Consider the following 19,053-nt stretch of genomic DNA (forward strand, 5'->3'; position numbering starts at 1 on the left):
TGGAGAGACCAAAACAAGCTCCCGGCCCCGGCCCCGGCCCCGGCGCCTGCTCCGCGCTCCAGCCTCCCACCTCGGCTCCGTCCGGCCGTGCGGATCCGATCGCCGCAGAGCCCCGGAGTCCAGCGCCGTGCATGGGCCAGGGCCCTGCCGGAGCTGCCAGCGGCTCGAGCCCCGGCCCCGCTCCGGGGCCCTGAGCCCGGAGCCCTAGCCCGGCGGGGCCGGCCGCGCCAGGGGGCTATGGAGCTGGGATCCGGAGCCGGCTTTAGTGCCGAAGCCCCCGGCAGGGGATAGGCCCCGAGAGGCGGCCGCGGAAGCCCGCCCCGCCTTGGGCCGCGCCCCGCCCCGGCCCTCCCGGCCCCGCCGGCCAGTCCCCGTCCCTGGGATGTGAGCCGGCGCCCCGGGGAGCGAGCGAGCCGGCCGAGCCGCCATGGCCCTGGACGGCAGCGGCGGGGCGGGCGGCACGTGCGTGGCGGAACTGGAGGCCCTGCTGGGGGCCGGGGGGCTGCAGCTGCTGGAGCAGCAGATCGTCATCATCTCCACCCAGGACGAAGGCCCGCTCGGCGCCGCCGCCGTCCCCGTCACCGCCGAAGGCCCCCGAGAGGCCGAGCTGCTGCTGTTCGCAACGCCCCAGGCGCCCCGGCCCGGAGCCAGCGCACCCAGGCCTGCCCTGGGCCGGCCTCCGGTAACTACTGCACTCCCCGCCCCCCCCCGCCCCGGCGCCGGGCCTCGGCCCCGGGCATCTCCCGAGCGTGCCTCCCCGGGGCCGGGGCGAGCCGCGGGGGCGCCGGCCAGCTCTCCGAGGCAGAGCCCACGCCCAGGAGGGCGGCTCCGCGGGGTGGGGGCGGGGGACGCGGGGGGCGTCCGTCCGCCGCGGCGGGCGGATGGGTCTGCGCCAGAGCGAGCCTCCGGGCGGAGCGGGGCCGCGGCCGCCTCGCGGCGCCCGGGAGCCGCTGCGCCTTTGCCCGGCCGGAGGCCGCGGCCTGGAGGGCGGCCGGGGGGCGGCGGCGGCGGGAGCTCCCCCAGGCGGCGGGCCCCGGCCCTCTGAGGCACCGGCTCCCCTGCCCGGGGGAGAGCCCCGGCCGCGGCTGCCGAGCGGGGCCCCGGGGCCCAGCCCCGAGCCCGGCCAAAGTCCTGCGTTGTGACCCGCCTCCCCGGTGGCGGCCGGAGGAGGTGACGGGGCTGGGGCACCGCACGAGCGGGCTCCTTGCGAGGGCCGGGCCGGGGGGAGCAGGGGAGGGGCCGCCGGGGGTCCGACGCGGGCGGCCCGCGGTCCGGCGCCTCTCTGCCCCCGGGCACGGGCCGGCCCGGCGGCGCGCCGATTGTGAGAGGCCTCCGCGAGGCGGGAATGGCTCCTGCCGCTTCCCCCATCGGGGTGAGGGCGCCGCCCGGAGCGGCAGCTGATCCCCTCCCTCCGCCGCCCCCTCCATCTGCCGGCCTCTCCACCTGCCCACATATTTCCGAGGGGCTTGTTGCCATAGCGTCTGAAATGCTCAGTCAACTCGCTCGGCTGCCCCCGGCCCCCTGGGGGAGGGGGAGGGAACGGGTGACCGGGCTGGGCCGGGGGCAGGGCTGGACGGGGCGGGAGGGAGCAAGCCCTGCCCTCCCCCGGCCCCTCGGCCGCCCCTCCCCTCCCCTCCCCTCCCCCGCCCCGGCTCTTTCTGAACCTGTAGAACCTGGTTGGTTCCCTTGGGCTGAGACCAGGGAAGGCTCGCTCCTGCAGCAGGCAGGCACCGGGCCTCGGGGTGGCCCCGCTCCTGGGCCTTAGGACCCCTGCGGCTGGTCCTGCCCCAGAGAGACCCGTGTGGGAAAGGGGGTCTGGGACTGGCTGTTCAGGTTGATTCCTGGGCCGTGTTCTGTGGTCGAGTCGGAGCCAGGGCCTCCGAGGGACTGCCCCAAGGGTATCTGGGGCATGGGTGAGGCTATTGGGTTTTGCACTAGCCCAGTAGGAGGAAGAGAATCCCGAACAGAATTTGTCTGAAAAATGAAAAAAAAAAGGTTTTGGCCTAGGGGGAATGCGGAGAAAAGGGAATCACAGCAGGTCTACCAGACATGTTGAGAAAACTTCCTTGAAATCTAGGCCTTTCCTTAGCAGCCGGTCAGTGATGTGTGTGTGTCTGTGTGTGTCTCTGTGTTTGTGTGTGTGTGTGTGTGTGTGTGTGTGTGTGGTATGACAGGTAATGAAGCTGCTGTGATTTTTTTGGATTAGAGATCACGGAAGGTCTTGAAATCAGATGGCAGCCCCTCCCTGGGCTGCCCTAGGTGCTCAGCTGGAGCCGGGGAGGTCAGGGAGACGAGATCCCACAAATGATCTGCTGACCCAGCTCATGCCCAGCTCAGCCCCTGCCATGTGGGTTCCACAGCTTTTCCTGTTTCGCCTATTGAACCGGGAAAGGATCTACATTCCAGGGGCAGAGAGGCAACAGAGTATAGAGGAGAGAGCCCTAGATTTGTGCTTAGGAGCTGGGTTCTAATCTAACTTCTACTGCTTAGCTATTTCAGGTCACTTCCCTAGTATTATCTGTTGCACTGGGGCCTCATGACTTCTCTAGATGTACTCTGACGTCACTCCTTTTCTCCCTCCCCTTTGTTTTGGGGGGCCTAGTAAGGGGAGAGGGGAAGAAACTAGGCCTCCTGGTGGTGGCAGTGCTTAGCCTTTGTGTGGGGAGCTGCCACTACTATTTGAGGCCACCCCCATTTTGGTATCTCTCTGCTTCCCGACTGAGAATGAGACTAGGATGGTAGAGGGGGTGTGGTGGGATGGAGAAGAGAGACTCCCCTGTATTTGGAGCTCAGGGATGTTGCCTTCTTGTCCTCCCCTGTTCCTTTGCTCTTCAGGGCCTTTGTGGTGAATTCATCCAGAGCCGAATTATGCCATTTTCTAGGCACCCAGACTCAAGAGCCTTAGAGCCCTGAGGCAGAAGAGCCCCGATTGCCTTAGATCCTATGCTTAGGGGGACATGCATTCTGAGAGAAGTGTCTACTAGAATGAAGTCTAGAATAGAGGATTATGGATTGATCAAGAGAACATGCCCACCACCCATGCTTAATAATTTTTTATTTTGGATCCTGGGTGGGTGGGTGGCTGGTGTAGTAGTCAAGATTCTCTCTTGCCCTGCCCTACCCTGCCTCCTCCCATCACCACATCACAGAGGGAAAACCTGTTCTGTGTCTGTGGGTGAGGAATGTCAGCCCTGGGAGCATGTGCAGGCATTGACTCCCTGGCCAATGCTCTCTTCCACGCTCTCTTACCATCCCAGATTACAGAATCTCATTGCCCTCTCTCTTTGTTTAGTCTTATGATTTAGTGTTATCATCATCATCAACCATATTTAACAATAACTAATATTTCTGTAAATTTTGCAGAGATAACTTATGCCACATAATATTTACTCCCATTTTACAGATAAGGAAACTGAGGCTAAGCAAGTTGTATTGTTCATGGGTATAGAGCTAGTAAATGTTAGAGGCAGTATTTCAACAAGTCTCTTTGATTTCCAGGTCCAATGTATATAAAGTGATTTATAAATCTAAAAGCACTATATAAATGTGAATTGTTATCATTATTATTACTGGTATCTCTAGGGAGTTGGTCTAGCTTACATATATAGGGCCTAGACTGTGAGTGGTCCAGGAACTGAGAGAGCCTTGAAGTCTGGGGGTCCTTGGAGTGGTTCTCAAAGGAAGGAAAGTAGGTCAACAAGCAAAGTGGGAGGGAGCAGGGAAGGACTTCCAGGGGTGAGATATAGTCTGAATGGAGAAAACTTGGGTCTTAAATCATCCTGTCTGGTTGAATTGAAGAGTATATGGAGCGGAACACGGGGAGCTATGGTTGAATACTCAGATTAGAGCTAGAATAGACAGAGTTCTGATTGAAGCCCCATGAAGATTTGTGAGAAGAGTGAGTGACTGACAGGACCTAATCTGGTAAATCTCTATAGGCAGGGTCTGAGTATGAGGTAATGAGGGGCCTGGAATGGGGGCAGCCCATTTCACTGTAGGGCTAATTTTTTTAAGAAATCCCTTCCTTCTGTTAAGCTGAAATCTGCTTGTCTGTCCCCCATTACCTGAAAAATGACTCAGTTCTGGCATTTGAATGTCTTCTGAGATAGGGGTGGCTTGGGCTTTGGGAATATTCCCATTTCACAGATTAAAGACAGTGTGGTTTAGGGAGGTGGTCCCATGCTCCAGGGCAGATATCCACCTGTGGCTTAGATCCTTGTGTGGGGTCCCTTCTTGTATTGGCTCTGAGGAGGGCTTTGGAAGGGTTTCCACTAGAAGGATATCTGGATTTAGGCATTCATGTCTAAAAGTGCTATTTAAGGAACTTCCTGGCTCTGTTTCTCTTCCAAGCTTCCTGAGACACTAAGATGATTCCCTTATCCTTCAGAGATTCGCAAAGTGTCCTATTAGTATAACCTAGTCTGCCACTTGAGGCTTTTGTTATCTTAGGGGAGCCTTAGAGCACCCTTTTGAGGGAGACAGGGTAAAAATTCCTATCTTTATTTTACAGATGATGAAATGGAGGCCCAGAGAGTTTATATGACAATGAATCAGTATCGGAGGCATAACTCGAACCCAGATCTGACTCTTCATCTTGGTTTAGTAATAAAAAAGGAAATTGATTCTGTAGTAAGAAGATCTGAATTCAAACTGATGCCAGATACTGTCTGGCTCACCATGGAGAAATGAATTCACCTTTCTGGGCCTCAGTTTACTCATTCATACAGTAAAATTAGGGGACTGGATTAGGCAACTTCTGTCTAGATCCATGAGTCTGGGCTGTCTCTTGCTCTGTCTAGAATAGTAGGAATTAGACATGGACCTGACCAGAATGAAGTACTTGGAATGTCAGAGCTATGGGGGCTTGAAGGAGGAAGGGCTGTGAGGCATTGGAATCAGAAAAATCTTCCTGAAAAAGAACGATGGCCAGGATCCTTGGGAAATGTTCTTTGTGACCCTGGGCAAGTCACTTAACCCATGGAATTTGTTTCTTCATCTATAATAATAGTAATAATTATGTTAATTTTAGTAATAACAACAACAATAATAGTGTATTTCTAGATCACCCCCCCACTTTTATTTATTTATTTGTTTTTTGCAAGACAGTGGGGTCTGAGGTCAGATTTGAACTCAGGTCCTCCTGACTCCAGGGCTGGTGCTCTATCCACAGCACCACCTAGACACCCCTTTCTAGATCACTTTTTTTTTTTTTAGGTTTTTGTTTGCAAGGTAAATGGGGTTAAGTGGCTTGCCCAGGGCCACACAGCTAGGTAATTATTAAGTGTCTGAGACGGGATTTGAACCCAGGTACTCCTGACTCCAGGGTCAGTGCTTTATCCAGTGTACCACCTAGCCACCCCTAGATCACTTTTAAGGTTTCTGAAACACTTTACATATTTTCTCATTCAATCCTCATAACACCCCTGTGAAGTAGGTGTTCTTATCATCCCCATTTTACAGATTAGGAAACTGAGACTGAGAAGAGTTACATGATACACTCAGGTAGTAGGAAGTATCTGAGACAGGTCTTTCTGACTGGCTATCCATTGTGCCATCTATCATCTACCTCCCTTATGAAATGAAAAAGGTAGACTGATTGACCTCTAAGGTCCCTTCCACCTCTGATTATAGGATCCTAGAATTCCTTTCAAGTCCCCTCCTGTCATGGCTTAGGTAGGGCCTGAGAAATGTCCAGAGGTAATGTGTTTTGTTGTTTGAGCAAGTGTCTATATGTTCCCAAAGAGACATGGAAACCTGGTCCCGACTTTGTTGTCTAGAACTCCCCAACAGAATCAGATTTAGGGCAGTGTTTTTACAGATTAGTAAATTAAAGACAAGAGAGGAGTGAAGTGACTTTTCCATGGTCATATAGCAAATAGTAGAGCTGAGACGTGAACTTGAGACCTTAGATTCTGTTATACCATACTGCCAAGAATCATAGATTGTCAGAGCTGGAAGGGACCTCATTTTACAGAAGAGAAAATAGACCCAGAAAAGGCAAATGACTTGCGCAAGGTCACAATGCATTTCCCCCTAGGATTGTCATCCTCCTGCTAAGTAAAAACCTTTTTGGGATATGGGCCTACAATATCTTTCTGGATACTAAGCCCCACCCCCCAAGGGTTGTAATATCCCCAATGTCTCATGTCCCATCTCCCACCTCTTTCTGTGGTAAAGAGGGATCTCTCCCCATAGACTGTGAACTCCCTGAGGGCAGGGATTGCTTTTTTTCCCTTTCCTTTCCTATTCCTTCCCCTGAAACAGTTCCACTTACTAAACACAAGTTTCTTGGTGTCCTTATCTGTGTTCTTCCCTGGCCCCTCTTACATTGGGTCCCAGAGTCACTTTCACATTTAGGGGTTGGGGAGTGAAGGAGTGAAAAGACTGAAGGGGCTCGGGCTGCATCCTGTGCCCATCCCGCTTTGTCAGGGATTCCTGAGTCACCCCAGGCTGGTCTGACTGGGCCTAGTATAGATGGGGTCCTGCTGTTCTGTCCAGGCCTAGTCTAGTGTGTTCTTAGGGTACCCTGGACTCTTAACATCATCAAAATCTTTCTCTCTGGGAGCAGAGAGAAAATCATTGATTATCCATCAAAGGAGAGATGAGCCAGCTTTATTTCTAAGTCTGGGGGAGTCCTATCACCATCCCTTAAGACCTGGGTTTCTAGCCCCCTTCCTGGGCCTCCTTGGGTCCCTCATAAGGCCTCTTTTTTCCTCTCCCCTGTGTTGCAGGTGAAAAGGAAACTGGACTTGGAAACAGACCATCAGTACATAGCTGAAGGCAGCCAGCCAACCCGGGCCAGACCCAGACCCCCTGGCAAAGGTAGGGGCCTTCCTTACCCAGCAGACTCTCCAGCCTAGCTTCCCCTTTCTGGCCCCCTGGGTAGGCTGCTCAGGACACTGGGAAGCCAGTGTCCCCGCACCAGACTTGAGCCAACCAGGGCCCCTGGTTTCTTCTCTCTATTTCTATTCCCTATAAATGGGTGCTGTTGGGAGTGGAAAGAGGCCTCTCTCCTAAGCCCTGGTTCTCCTTCCTGGACCGATGCTCCGAGGAGTCAAAGGCAGATGGAGGGAGGGAGGGAGTCTTGAAAACTTGACTCTTTTCTTCCACCCCCTCATCCCTATGTAGACTGGGCCCTGGATCAGGAGAGCCAGGTAGGGTCCAACAAAGGGTAATACAAGGTTCCTGGCCCCAGTTCCCTGGTCTAAGGTCTGGGCTCTAGGGGAGGCAGACGGGGAATGGGTTGGGTTGCCCAGCCCTGGGAGGAAGTTCTGTGGTTGGTGGCAGAGCTTGGGTAGGGTGTGTCAACATAGGGGGCTTTCCTGCCTGGGTGACGCCCTGAGGCATCTGTGAACAGAGAAGGAGAATGTGTCTGAGCCCTTGAAATGGGACAGTCCTTTGCTGCCCTTTGGATCCTGGTCTTGGTGACTTTCCAGCCCTGCAGACCCAGGAGATCATACTTCAGGGAACTTCCCTGCTCCTACTATTGTCTGAGGGTGGGGCATTCTGGAGCATATGGGAACTGAACCTTGGTCCTTGGTTCCTGCCAACAGGTGTCAAGTCCCCAGGGGAGAAGTCTCGATATGAGACCTCATTGAACCTGACCACCAAACGCTTCCTGGAGTTGCTGAACCAGTCCACAGATGGTGTGGTGGACCTGAACTGGGCAGCTGAGGTACTGAAGGTGCAGAAACGGCGCATCTATGACATCACCAACGTGCTCGAAGGCATCCAGCTTATCACCAAGAAATCCAAGAACCACATCCAGTGGCTGTAGGTGCCAAGGTCCCAAGTGGGGCTGGGGGGGGGTTGGGTGTTCTCCTGCCATCCCTCCACCCCCCCAGCACAACTTTGTTTGGGCTCCACTGCCTTACCCAGACTGTGTACCCAGCCACACAATAATTAGGGAAGGATAGAGGGGCAAGAAAATCTAGGGCTATGCCTTAATAAGGGGAGGCCAGGAGAACAGAGGGGTAGGGGAGCCATGAAACAGTAGATAGGAGACCAGATCTGAAACCATGAAGACCTGAGTTCAAATGTGGCTTCAGACACTTCTTAGCTGTGTGACTCAGGGCAAGTCACTCAACCTCTATTTGACTCAGTTTCTTCAACTGTAAAATGGGGATGAAAATCATATCTACCTCTCAAAGCTGTGAGAATTAAATGAGATATTTGTAAAGTGCATAACATAGTGCTATATAAATGTTAGCTCATTATTATGGTGAATAAAACAACAATGAGAGAGGGAGATGGAGTAACAAAAATAGAAAATCAGAGCAGAAAGGGATCTTAGAGATTAAAATCTAACTTCTTCATTTTCTAGATAGGAAAGGGAAGTCCAGAAAGGGAAAATGATTTGCCTCAGGTCACACATTGAGTCTCTGGCAGGGCAGGGCAAGGACTGAGGGTCTTGAGGTCTAGCCCAAGTTTTAACCTTTAATAATAAGAGCAACGGGCAGACCAGAGAATGGGGCAGATGGGTAGCACTCATCAACTTCAGAAGCCCACACTGGATGAAGATGGTTATGGAGAATTGACAGAGTCCCTTGAGCTTAAGAAACCCCAAGTCCCACCTTCTACTCTCTCCACTGTCTTCCTTCAGGTGTAGAACCAAAGTTACTGCTCCCCGAAACGGGGTGGGGGGGAGCAAAGGGAAGGCCCTCTCACAGATCTACCTTTCTCTTCTCCCTGCCCTGCTTCAAGGGGGAATCATTCTGTAGCCGTCAACGCCAGCAAGCACCAGATGCTAGCCAAGGACTTGCATCATCTTCAGGAGGCTGAGAGACAGTTGGATGACTTGATCCAGATGTGCACCGTTCAGCTCAAACTGCTCACTGAAGATGCCGACAATCAGCAATATCCTTGTGGGGAAACAAGCAGGCAGTGGGAGTTGTAGGGACCTGGTGGTGGTTTTTTGATTCTTCATAATCAGAATCAAAAACTCCAGATCTAGAAGGGAGCTCCCTAGATATTATCTGGCATCCTTAGACATTAGCCCCTGCCTGAAGTGTGAACCTCACCATGTAGCATCCTTGCCAAGTAGTCCTCCAGTCTCTGCTTCTGTATTTCCAGTTTTTTTTAAAAGTTTTTGCAAGGCATTGGGGTTAAGTGACTTGCAAGGCCACACAGCTAGGTAATTATTAAATGTCTGAGGCTGGATTTGAACTCAGGGACTCCTGACTACAGGGCCGGTGCTCTATCCACTGCGCCACTTAGCCACCCTTGTATTTCCAGTTTTGATGAGCTTAGCATCTCATGAGAAAGCTCCTTCCATAGTTGAATAGTTCTTGTTGCTTCCTGATAGTGAACTCAAATCTTCCCCATAATCTCCAACCATTAATCATAGTTTGGCCTTCTGGGAAGTCTTGGCTACCAGACACTATCTTTAGTTATGTGAAGGGAACAATTATATGACTAAGGCAGTACCAGACCTGAAGTCAGGAAGATGTATCTTCCTGGGTTCATATCTGCTCTCAGACACCTATCAGCTGTGTGACCCTGGGCAAGTCACTTAATGCTGTTTACCTCAAGTTTCTTCATCTGTCAAATGAGCTAGAGAAGGAAATGGTAAACTACTCCAATAACTCTGGCAAGAAAACCCCAAATGGGTTCAGGAAGAGTCAGGCACAACTGAAATGAAATGATTAAACAACTATTAAATGACCCTTCCCAAGTGTGATTTCTTCCAGGCTAGTTTTTTCAACTGATCCTCTTAGAGCCTGGCCTCCATTTTTCTCCTCCTTGTCTCCATCTTCTAGATGTACTCCCAATTTGTCAAAATTACTTCTAAATGTGGTTTCCAGAAATGATTCATGTCTAGACTGACTTGAGAAGCCCCCAGTGTAGTAGGACTCTCACCTCTTAGGTTCTGGATAACCATGCCCATAAACTTAAGATAAATTGCATTAGATTTTGTTTTTGCCTTCCCATCATATACAATGCTTTTAATTCTCAAGGTCTTCCTCCCCCACACATTTCTGTTTTGCTGTGCTTCTCTAATTCCATACTTCGGTAGTCACCCAAGTGCAGGACTTTATAATCATTTTTATTCAATTCCATTGCTATGACCTGTTAGGATGAAATTGGATTCTTATGTCATTCAGACTTTAAACTTTCCTTATAAAATAACGTTATTCTCAAATTGTAGCACGTACATCATCCAAGTCATTGTGGAACAGAAGAGTCCCATGGACATATACCCTTCTTCTGGTTTATGTTTGATTAGCCAGCCAGTTCCTAACATATCTATTATCATATAGCCCATATCTCTCTATCTTATCCACAAGAATTGAGAAAACTTTGTCAAGTGATTTAAAATGATATCTATTATGTATGTTCCCCCAAGCTACTCATTAAGTGCTCAAATATCTGATATTTTTTTGGAGTCTTAGAGCATCCTTGTGAGGAAGGTAGGACAGGAGTTAGGATCACCATTTTTCAGAAGAGAAAGAAGCTTGTAGGGGTTTTGTGGCTTTGCCAAGGTTGAATGCCTAGAGAGTTTTAGAGCCACCTGTATCTCTTAAGTTTCTCTCTAAGAGTCTTTTCTCCTGCCCTGACTTGTATGCTTGATTGTGGGGCTGTAGATGGAGAAGTTTGGGTCACAAACAGATCATCTTTTCTGGAAGGCTTCTCCAGAGGGTTAGGAGACCCTGGTAGGGAATTTTCTTTGCTTGAAATAGATGTCGTGATCCTTGACTTTCAAGTGCACCTTAGCCTATGTGACCTGCCAAGACCTACGCAGTATAGCAGACCCTGCAGAGCAGATGGTGATGGTGATTAAGGCCCCACCTGAGACACAGCTGCAGGCAGCAGATCCCGCAGAGGTAAAGCCCTGATCTTTCATGCCCAATCTGATGGGACCCCTTTCTACCCCTAGATAATCTCCACTCCTTTTTTCCCCTTGTAGATAGTAATTTATTTTTTTAAAATTATATGTAAGGAAAATTTCTAATACTCATTTTTTATATAAAGTTTTGAGTTTCAAATTTTCTTCCTCCTTCCCTTGCCCCCACAAGGCATTAGGCAATTCGATATAGATTATATATATGCAGTTATGTAAAATGTTGTGAAATTAGTCATGTTGTGAAAGATAAATCTCTACTTTCAAGATCCTAAACTCTTACCTCCTTACCAGCTCTGGTCTGGGATGAGCTGGCCAAGGTGGCGCAGGGACCTAGAGACCAGGCAAAGACCAGATCTGGTCAGCCTGCACTGGTATTCTTCCTAAGTCATTGCAGTCTCCTCTTCAAGGTGGGCACCATCAAACTGGAAAGGGCTCAGAGCAGTCTTTCATGTCTATATTTGGACAAGGTGGTTTTTAAAGTTGCCCCTCTGCTTTTTCCATCTCATCTCTCCCCCAGCTCTTTTTGAGACTGTTTTGCTCTTGTGGAACCAGCACAGGGAGAAGGGTCTGTTCATGGGCCTCTAATGACATTACTTCCTAATCTAATTACAGGCATTCCAGATCTCCCTGAAAAGCAGCCGAGGTCCCATAGACGTGTTCCTGTGTCCTGAGGAAAGCTCTGATGCATGCAGTCCTGTGAAGAGTCCCTTCAAAGCGACTCCCGAGGAGACTGGCCTCAGTCTGGAGCCCACACCTCCCCCCCAGCCACCCCCACCGCCCCCCAGCCCCCTCGCAGCCTCCACACAGGATGGCAGCTTGCCCCTTCTCACCAGTGAGCAAGGTGTGTAGTCCAGGGGTCTGAGGGGCCTTTAGGAGGTACCAGGTGAGGTGGGGGAAACAGAATACAAATCCTCCTTCCCCACTCTCTGGGATTTCTTTTCCTCTCATCTTTCCTGGTGAAGTTGTTTCAGACAGGGACCTCCGCAACCAGCCAACAGTACCAAAATGAAGGCTACTCTTTTAGCTCCTCTGCCTTGGGGAGAATGGGGGGGGATAGGGGCTGGAGGCTGAATAGGATTGGAGAGGGAAGAGAATTTGCAATTTCTATGGGTCACACTTCTCTCAGTCAGGCCAGAGTAGAGGGGAGGGTAGTGGCAGCCTTACCACTTCCTCACCCTGGACATCCTATAATATGAACCCCTGCTTCTTCTGCCCCCAGAACACCTCCTGTCCCGGGCAAGCCCAGCATCCCTCAGAGCCTCGGCAGAAGATGGACGTCTGTCCCCATTAGTGTCTGTGGACAGCCTCCTGGAACAGGTGAAGGAGGATTTCTCCAGCCTCCTGCCAGACGAGTTCATCAGCCTCTCCCCTCCTCAGGGCCAGGACTATCACTTTGGTCTGGAGGAAGGAGAAGGCATCAGGGAACTCTTTGACTGTGACTTTGGGGACTTCACCCCCCTGGATTTCTGACAGGAAGCAACAGGAAGCTCCCCAGGCCCAAGGATAAGTCAAGGGGCTCAGGGAGTAGAGGGGGAGTGCCAGGGAGGATGACGGGAGTCACCTGAAAAGGGTTAAGACTCCTGGAGAAGCTTGGCTGCTGCATGGGTGTCCTTGGATGTGGAGAGGAGCCTGTGTGCAACCAGGCTGGGATCCCTAAACTGGGCTCCCAGGACTAATTCCAGCTTTCCTTTCCTACATGCTTGGAGATACTCAAAGCCCCAGACCCATCTCCCTCTCCCCCACATCATCCTTTCTAAGATTTCCCAGAAGGGACTCTCCACCCTCCCAGGGAATCTCCCCCAATGATCTGATTTTGTCCCCAAAGCCACCTAATTTATTTCCCCTTTCTTTAGTTCTCCCTCCCCTCCCCCTACATCTGATTTTCCTCCTTGGGCTGTAGTTCTCCCCTTGAGGGAGTCAGAGGACCCAGTGAGTGTCCCTGAGGGGAGCCACCACTGCGGGTGGGGGTACTTTTGTGTGATGGGAGCATCAAGTGCACTTTTGCTCATCTTCTCTACACGAAGGTCTTGGAGCCTGGTGGTCCTTCCCAGGCCCTGAGTCCTAAGACCTGTCCTCAGAGCCTCGCCTGGGCTCTGAGGTCAGGGGAGAGGACTTCAGTGGCATCCTCCCAGGAATCCGTCCCCAACCAACCAGCAGTCATTGCTGGATGAAAGGCCACAGTGCCTCTTGGGGGGCCAGGCTGCATGGAGAGAGCACTTTTGTCGTCTTAAAAGGTTATTTGTTGCAAAGCTTTACTAAAACGCAGTGTGTGCAAACTTATTTATTTATTGAAGTTGGAAATGACCAGTCCCCACTTCCCAGGTGGAATGGGAGCTGGGGAACCAGCATTCCTGTGGGGAGGTGGGGTGGGACCCCACATGGCCCTTGTATGTCCATTTGAGCCCAAAGGAAGCAGTAGAGGGACAGGACCTCCTCAGCCTGTTGGACCTGAGGCAGAAGGCCAGTCAGGAAGAAAGAGGGGCCAGGCTGGGTCCAAAAGGGGTAGTCACTTTACCCTGGGTCTCCTGGGTACAAGAATTTCAAGGTCTGATTTTATTTATTTATTCAGAATTGCAAGAAGGAGAAAGTTCTAGACCAGGAGCAAAGAGAGACTAAAGAAGAAGTAGGATATGTCAGTGAAAGGAGGAGGAAGGAGGGAATTGGCTGCACCAAGAGATTGGTCAGCTTTCTAAGACTGTAGCCGGAGCTGCAACTGGATCCTGGGCTATTGGGGCAGAGGCACGAGGGGAACGTCGGCTTGGGCACCAGGATTAGAAGCAGGGGTTGTCAAAGCTTGGTGAAAGAAGCAGTGACATAGTATGGGAGGCATATGTTTGTAGACATGAGAGTCAAAGAAGTGACTCTTCTAAGGGAGGATGAAGGGATCTTGTCCCCTTACCCCACTCCTACCATGTGAAGTTGAAAGTAAAATTAGCACAGGTCTAAAGCAGCCTCAGGTTCATACTTTGCTTCTGGCCTGAAGCTTGACTAGGGCATTTTTTTTTTTTGGAGGGAGGACTGGAGAGGTATAGTTTCTTTCCCCAAGTTTTCTGCTGCTTTGTCCTGGACTGGTATGGACCAGCCTTTGGGGATGCAGCGCCACCCCCCCCCCCCATCACTGAGGCCTAACTGAACTCTTCTACAAGGGTCAAGGCCTAATTGTCTCTTTCCCTTTACTTCCCCAGATTCTACTTCACTATTTGGATAGTAGAAAGGGGAAAGGACACAGTTTGGGCTAGCCAGGGTCTTTATGGGATGGGAGGGGCTCCCCTAGACAGGGCAAGAAAGAGGAGGTAATGGTTGTACTAGCTAAAAGATAAGGAGGAAGTTTCAGGGGTACATTTTTGATTCCCTACCTCTCCCCAGTCCTCCAATTTCCAAGGTCCTCTCAGCTCTCTATTCAACTGGAGGAGGCTTAGTTTTAGGATCTGTGGGGACAGAGGCAGCACTTTCAGTGCCAGCTTTTGTCTTTGGGGTGGTGGGCCAGCTGCTTATAGGACCCAGTCCTCTCCCTGGCCACAGATTTGCCTTTCAAACTCAATATCTTATTGTGCTTTGGTTTCAATAAATATTTCGAAGATGTTTGGACTGTTTTGGGTAAGCTTTTGTGTTTTTGGATGGGGAGGGGAGTCTGGATTGTTGTTCAGCTGTCATTTCTCTGGGTCTAGGGGAAAGATAGTGGAGGTCACTGCACATTTCCCTCCCCTACTCCATTTAGAGATTAGCTCCCAGCCTTCTGTTAGGGAGCTGCTTTGGGAGTGTGGTTACTGAATGACCAACTTCTAGGCCAGGCTAGCTCTGAGATGCCTTGAACCTTACAAGGTAAGCCCCACTCTCCCAAGCTGTTCTTCAGGGACTCACTTAGTCAGGCTGCTAATCCTCCATTGTCTGTTCCAGTTTCTGTATCTTTGAGTCTGGGTGTGTGTGAAACAGAGAGAGACAGACAGACAGACAGAGACAGAGAAGGCAAGAGGGAAAGCAAGAAGAAGAAATGGGAGAGAGGGAGAGGGAGCTGGTGATACAGACCTGAATATATGCATGTACACATAACAATTATCAATTAATTGTTCAGTACCTACAAAGGCCAGGGGCTTGGAATCCAAGGATAAACAATGAAACAATCCCTACCTTTAAGGAGCTTACATTCTAATGGGGAGACAAGTATATGCAGATAAAGACAGCATAAATACAAAATTTAAATATAAATATAATTAAAGTCAAGGTAGTTTGGGAAAGAGCACCAGCAGTTAGGGGGAACCCCAAAGGCTTCATGCCAAAGCATCTTCAAGAAACGGGCTTTGGGGGGGAGGAAGATATAGGGGTGTGGAAATAGGAGAAAGATTGTCAAGGCTGAGGAACAGAGAAATCAATTCGACTGGTTCTAAATAAAACAATGTCCAGTGAGACTGCAATGAAATATTGGAGTTGTATAGACTTTGGAAGTTAAACACAGGAGTTTAAATCTTAAAGGCAATAGGAAATAACAGGAATTAGTTGATAGGGAATCCACGGCCATAACTGTACTTAAGGAAAAGGACTGTTTTGGGAACAGTCTGAGGCAGAGAGTTTAAATGACTTGACCAGGAGCACACATTTGGCTCAGTAAATGTCAGACAAGATTTGGATAATTCCAGACTACAAACCCTGCACTATCATTATATGAGGCTGTTACTATACTTGTATAAATAAACCTTAAATACCTGCTGTGTTCAGTGCTTTGCCTATTACACAGGGGGCAATACAAAGTTTAGTTAGGTCCCCTGTCTAATGGAGCTTAAACTAGTGGATGCATTAAGCATATTTATCAAGGCACACTTTCAGGGAGAGATTTCTTTTGAGTTGGATTTTAAAGGATGGGTAGGATTTCATTGCAATAGTGCTGAGTTCTGGAGAGAGGAGTGTTTGGACTTCCTGCCTAGGTCTTTAGTGAGATGTCCTCAGAAATTGGGAGCAGCACCCTGAGAGCCCTTCCCTCATCCCCTTGTTAGGACTGAGGCTCAAAGCATAATCACCTTGGTGACAGGAAATGTGGCCTACCATCCCTCCAGATCTAATAACTATTTGCTGGGTAGTGATGGAGAAGGCTAGATGGGAAGTTCCTAAATCCTCCATTGTCTTTCTATTCCAGTTTCTCTATCTTTGAGGCTTTGTGTGTGTGTGTGTGTGTGTGTGTGTGTGTGTGTGTGACAGAAGGAAAGAGGGAAAGGAAGATGGGAGAGGAAGAGGGATGAGATAGAGAGGAAGGGAAAGGGAGAGAGACAGGGAGGATGGGGGAGACAACTAGGAGGAAAAAGAAGGCAGGAGAGAAATGGATGAATGAGGACATGGGTGGAGTGGTGGGGCTGATTCAGAATCACAGAATCTTAGAGATGGAAAAAGCACACCAGAGCAAGCCTACATGCCCTTTTTGACATGTCAACACATGGTCAACCAGCACCTCCTTGGATCCCTCCAATGAGAAAAGACAGTTGTAACTTTTGGTGCAGCACATTGCATTTTGGGGTAATTCTGGTTGAGTTTTTTCTTAATAACAGATTTCAATTTGTCTCTTCATGTCTTTCCCTCAATCTTCCACTCCATTTGTTCTTAGTTCTTCTCACTGGTGCCAAACAAATCGAATCTAATGTCTTCCAAGGGCCAACATTTGAAATATTGAAAGATAGTGACATTATCCAGGATAATCCTCAGGTCTTTTTATGACATGAACTTCAACCCTTCACTATCTCTGATGACTTCCAACAGTACCCAGACTAGAGCTGAACACAAAGCTCCAGATGTGGTCTAAATCATAGTTTTTTAGATTTGGGAGGGACCTCAGAGTCCATCTAGCCCAACCTACACCTGAACAAGAATACTAACTATATAGCACATGAACAAATGGACATCTAGAAGCAGCCCATTCCACTTTGGGATAGGTCTAAAAGTCAAACATTTACTAGCAGTATAACCCTGGGCAAGTTAATCCTGTTTGCCTCAATTTCCTGAAGAAGGAAATGGCAAACCATTCCAATATCCTTGCCAAGAAAGTCCCAAATTAGGTCACAAAGAGTTGGACAGGACTGAAATGACTGGACTGTAAAAATGATAGGAAAGAGGGGTGGCTAAGTGATGCAATGGATAGAGCACTGGCCCTGGAGTCAGGAGTACCTGAGTTCAAATCCAGCTTTAGACACTTAATAATTACCTAGCTGTGTGGTCTTGGGTAAGCCACTTAACCCCATTGCTTTGCAAAAACCTAAAAAAAAAAATGATAGAATGTTAGGAAGTTTTTCTTGATGTCAAACCTACCTAAATTTGGTTCTTTGAAACGTCTACTTCCTGTTCCTAGTTCTGTCTCCTGAGATCAAACAGAACAAATATAATTCCTCTTCCAGTATAACCAGGACAGATGGGAGGATGGGTGGGACAATCACTTCCTTATATCTGTGCCTTGAAAATTTGAGAACACCCCTAAAAATTGGATTTTCTTGACTGCCACAAGACATTACAACTGACTTGTACTGAGCTTGTGTCCTAAAAATCCAGATCTTTTTCAAACCATCCTGTTAGCCTTCTTCCCTTTCCCACCTTATCTTCTCCAAGGTGAGTCCATAGAAGCACTGATCATTCTGGCTTGGGATAGAGGTGAGGAGCAGGGGCATGGCCTGACTGTCTTGTTCTTGATCCAAGGACTTTGGCTTAGAATCCTGAGATGGAGCCTTTGCCTCTCTTCACCTCTCCTTCCTTCAGAGTTGGGCTTTGTTTGCTCACCCAGCAATCGTGCTGATGACTTGGTCACTGGCCAAAGAGAGAAGATGCAGCCCTCTGTTCTCTCCAACAGTTTGGGGGCAGATTCTCTGCTCCATAGTGAAAGGTGCAGCAGGCAGAAGGGAAAGGGAAGGGTTTATGGTATGGGCCCAGGTCCTGCCAGGTCCCGTCCTCGGACCCAGCTGTGATCTGCAGCTTTTTCCAGACCGGACGGTGCCACCTGATGTCCTCTGGTGCTTCTCTCTGGACCAGGTGCCGCCCTTCCTTCATCCTTGGGACCGGACTGTTCTTTGGACTGGGCCCGGCTCGGGCCCAAAGCTTCAGGTTCTCCAGGAGTTAGTGGTCATCAGACTCCACTCCCCGGCCCCCGGGGTTGGGAAGGTGTTGAGAGGTCCTTTAGCCCCCCACCCCCTTCCCTCTCTTTCCACTCCCTACCCCCATCCATGGTAGAGCTGGGATTCGAACTCGTCTCCGAGCCCTCGGCCGGGCAGGCTCCGGCTGCAGAGAACAAACCTCGCACTACCTGCGCCTGGGGAAACGGGCCTCCCCCCGGGGACACGGCCGCGCAGGGCTCCCCGAATCTGGGCTCCTTGGTGGGGGCGGGGCCGGAGCTGCTCATCTCCGTCGGGGACCAATCCCGGCCGGAGGCGGGGACTCGGTCGTGCCAATCAGACGCACGAGCCAATCACTGGGGCTAAAGGCGGGCGCCCAGCTCCCCCGCTGCGGGCCCAACTTCGAGGGATCGGTGCTCGGGGCTGGAGCCCGGCGGACGCCCCGGACGCCCCTCAGCCGGCTTGGCCTCCCCCGGGCCCCAGGAGCCGCCGCGGCCCCCTCCCCCGGGGCCGCTCCCCGCCGGACCCCCGCCCCCGGGCCCCGCCGAGGATGTCGTGCGCCGAGCTGCTGACCATGTGCCTGCTCCGGCCCAAGGCCGCGGCCCGCCAGGCCCCCGCCGGCCCCGGCCCCGGCCCCGGCCCCGGCCCCGGCCCCGGCCCCGCCGGCCTCGGACTCTTTCAGGACGTGAGTGAGCCCGGGAGGCGGGGCTGAGGGAGGCCGGGCCGGGGTCCCGGAGGTGGGCGTTGCCCGCGGCCCCCAGCCGCAGCCGAGCCCGAGCCCGGGGGAGGAGTGCCCGGAGGAGCTGGGCATCTGTCTGGGCGCCCCCGGGAGCCTGCCCGCCGGCTCTCCGGCCCCCGCCCCCCAGCCCACCTGTGCGCCGTGGGCGCCTGGGCCACGGCCCCGAGCGGCCCCCGCCCCGGGAGAGGGAGACCCGCGCCCCAGGCCCCTCACCCTGCCCCGCCTCTGCCCGTGAGTCAGCATCTCCGGGGCCGCCGCGCCCACCCTTCCTGGGGAGAGGGGTCGCATTCCTCCCCCGGGCGGCCCGAGCCGGGGGGTGATCGGGCCCCGCCCCGGCCCCCCGGATCTCCGCCTGGAGCGGACGAGCCCTTAATGGACCCTCGTGGCAGGCA

General features: G+C 51.6%; 2 protein-coding genes across 3 annotated transcripts in view; both read left to right on the top strand.

Annotated features, from left to right (window-relative positions):
* E2F1 (E2F transcription factor 1) lies at window positions 1-15,186 on the top strand. 2 transcript variants are annotated; one of them, XM_074212150.1, is made up of 7 exons: window positions 1-682; window positions 6,732-6,822; window positions 7,554-7,773; window positions 8,704-8,856; window positions 10,709-10,823; window positions 11,456-11,684; window positions 12,063-15,186. In XM_074212150.1, exons 1-7 carry the CDS (start codon window positions 428-430, stop codon window positions 12,311-12,313), a joined length of 1,314 nt encoding a protein of 437 aa, XP_074068251.1. In that variant the 5' UTR covers window positions 1-427; the 3' UTR covers window positions 12,314-15,186. The 2 variants fall into 2 exon arrangements, with proteins under 2 accessions (XP_074068251.1, XP_074068252.1); XM_074212151.1 differs by lacking the exon at window positions 1-682 and adding an exon at window positions 1,308-1,372 and having other exon boundaries at window positions 12,063-15,184.
* Window positions 15,187-18,472: 3,286 nt separating this feature from the next.
* The window catches only part of NECAB3 (N-terminal EF-hand calcium binding protein 3), a 39,254-nt gene continuing 38,673 nt past the window's right edge, over window positions 18,473-19,053 (top strand). Inside the window, exon 1 of the mRNA XM_074212152.1 lies at window positions 18,473-18,607. Within this exon, the coding sequence (XP_074068253.1) occupies window positions 18,473-18,607 (135 nt within the window). The remainder of the gene's footprint in view (window positions 18,608-19,053) is intronic.

Source organism: Macrotis lagotis, chromosome 1, assembly GCF_037893015.1.
Source record: "Macrotis lagotis isolate mMagLag1 chromosome 1, bilby.v1.9.chrom.fasta, whole genome shotgun sequence".
Classification (NCBI taxonomy): domain Eukaryota; kingdom Metazoa; phylum Chordata; class Mammalia; order Peramelemorphia; family Peramelidae; genus Macrotis; species Macrotis lagotis.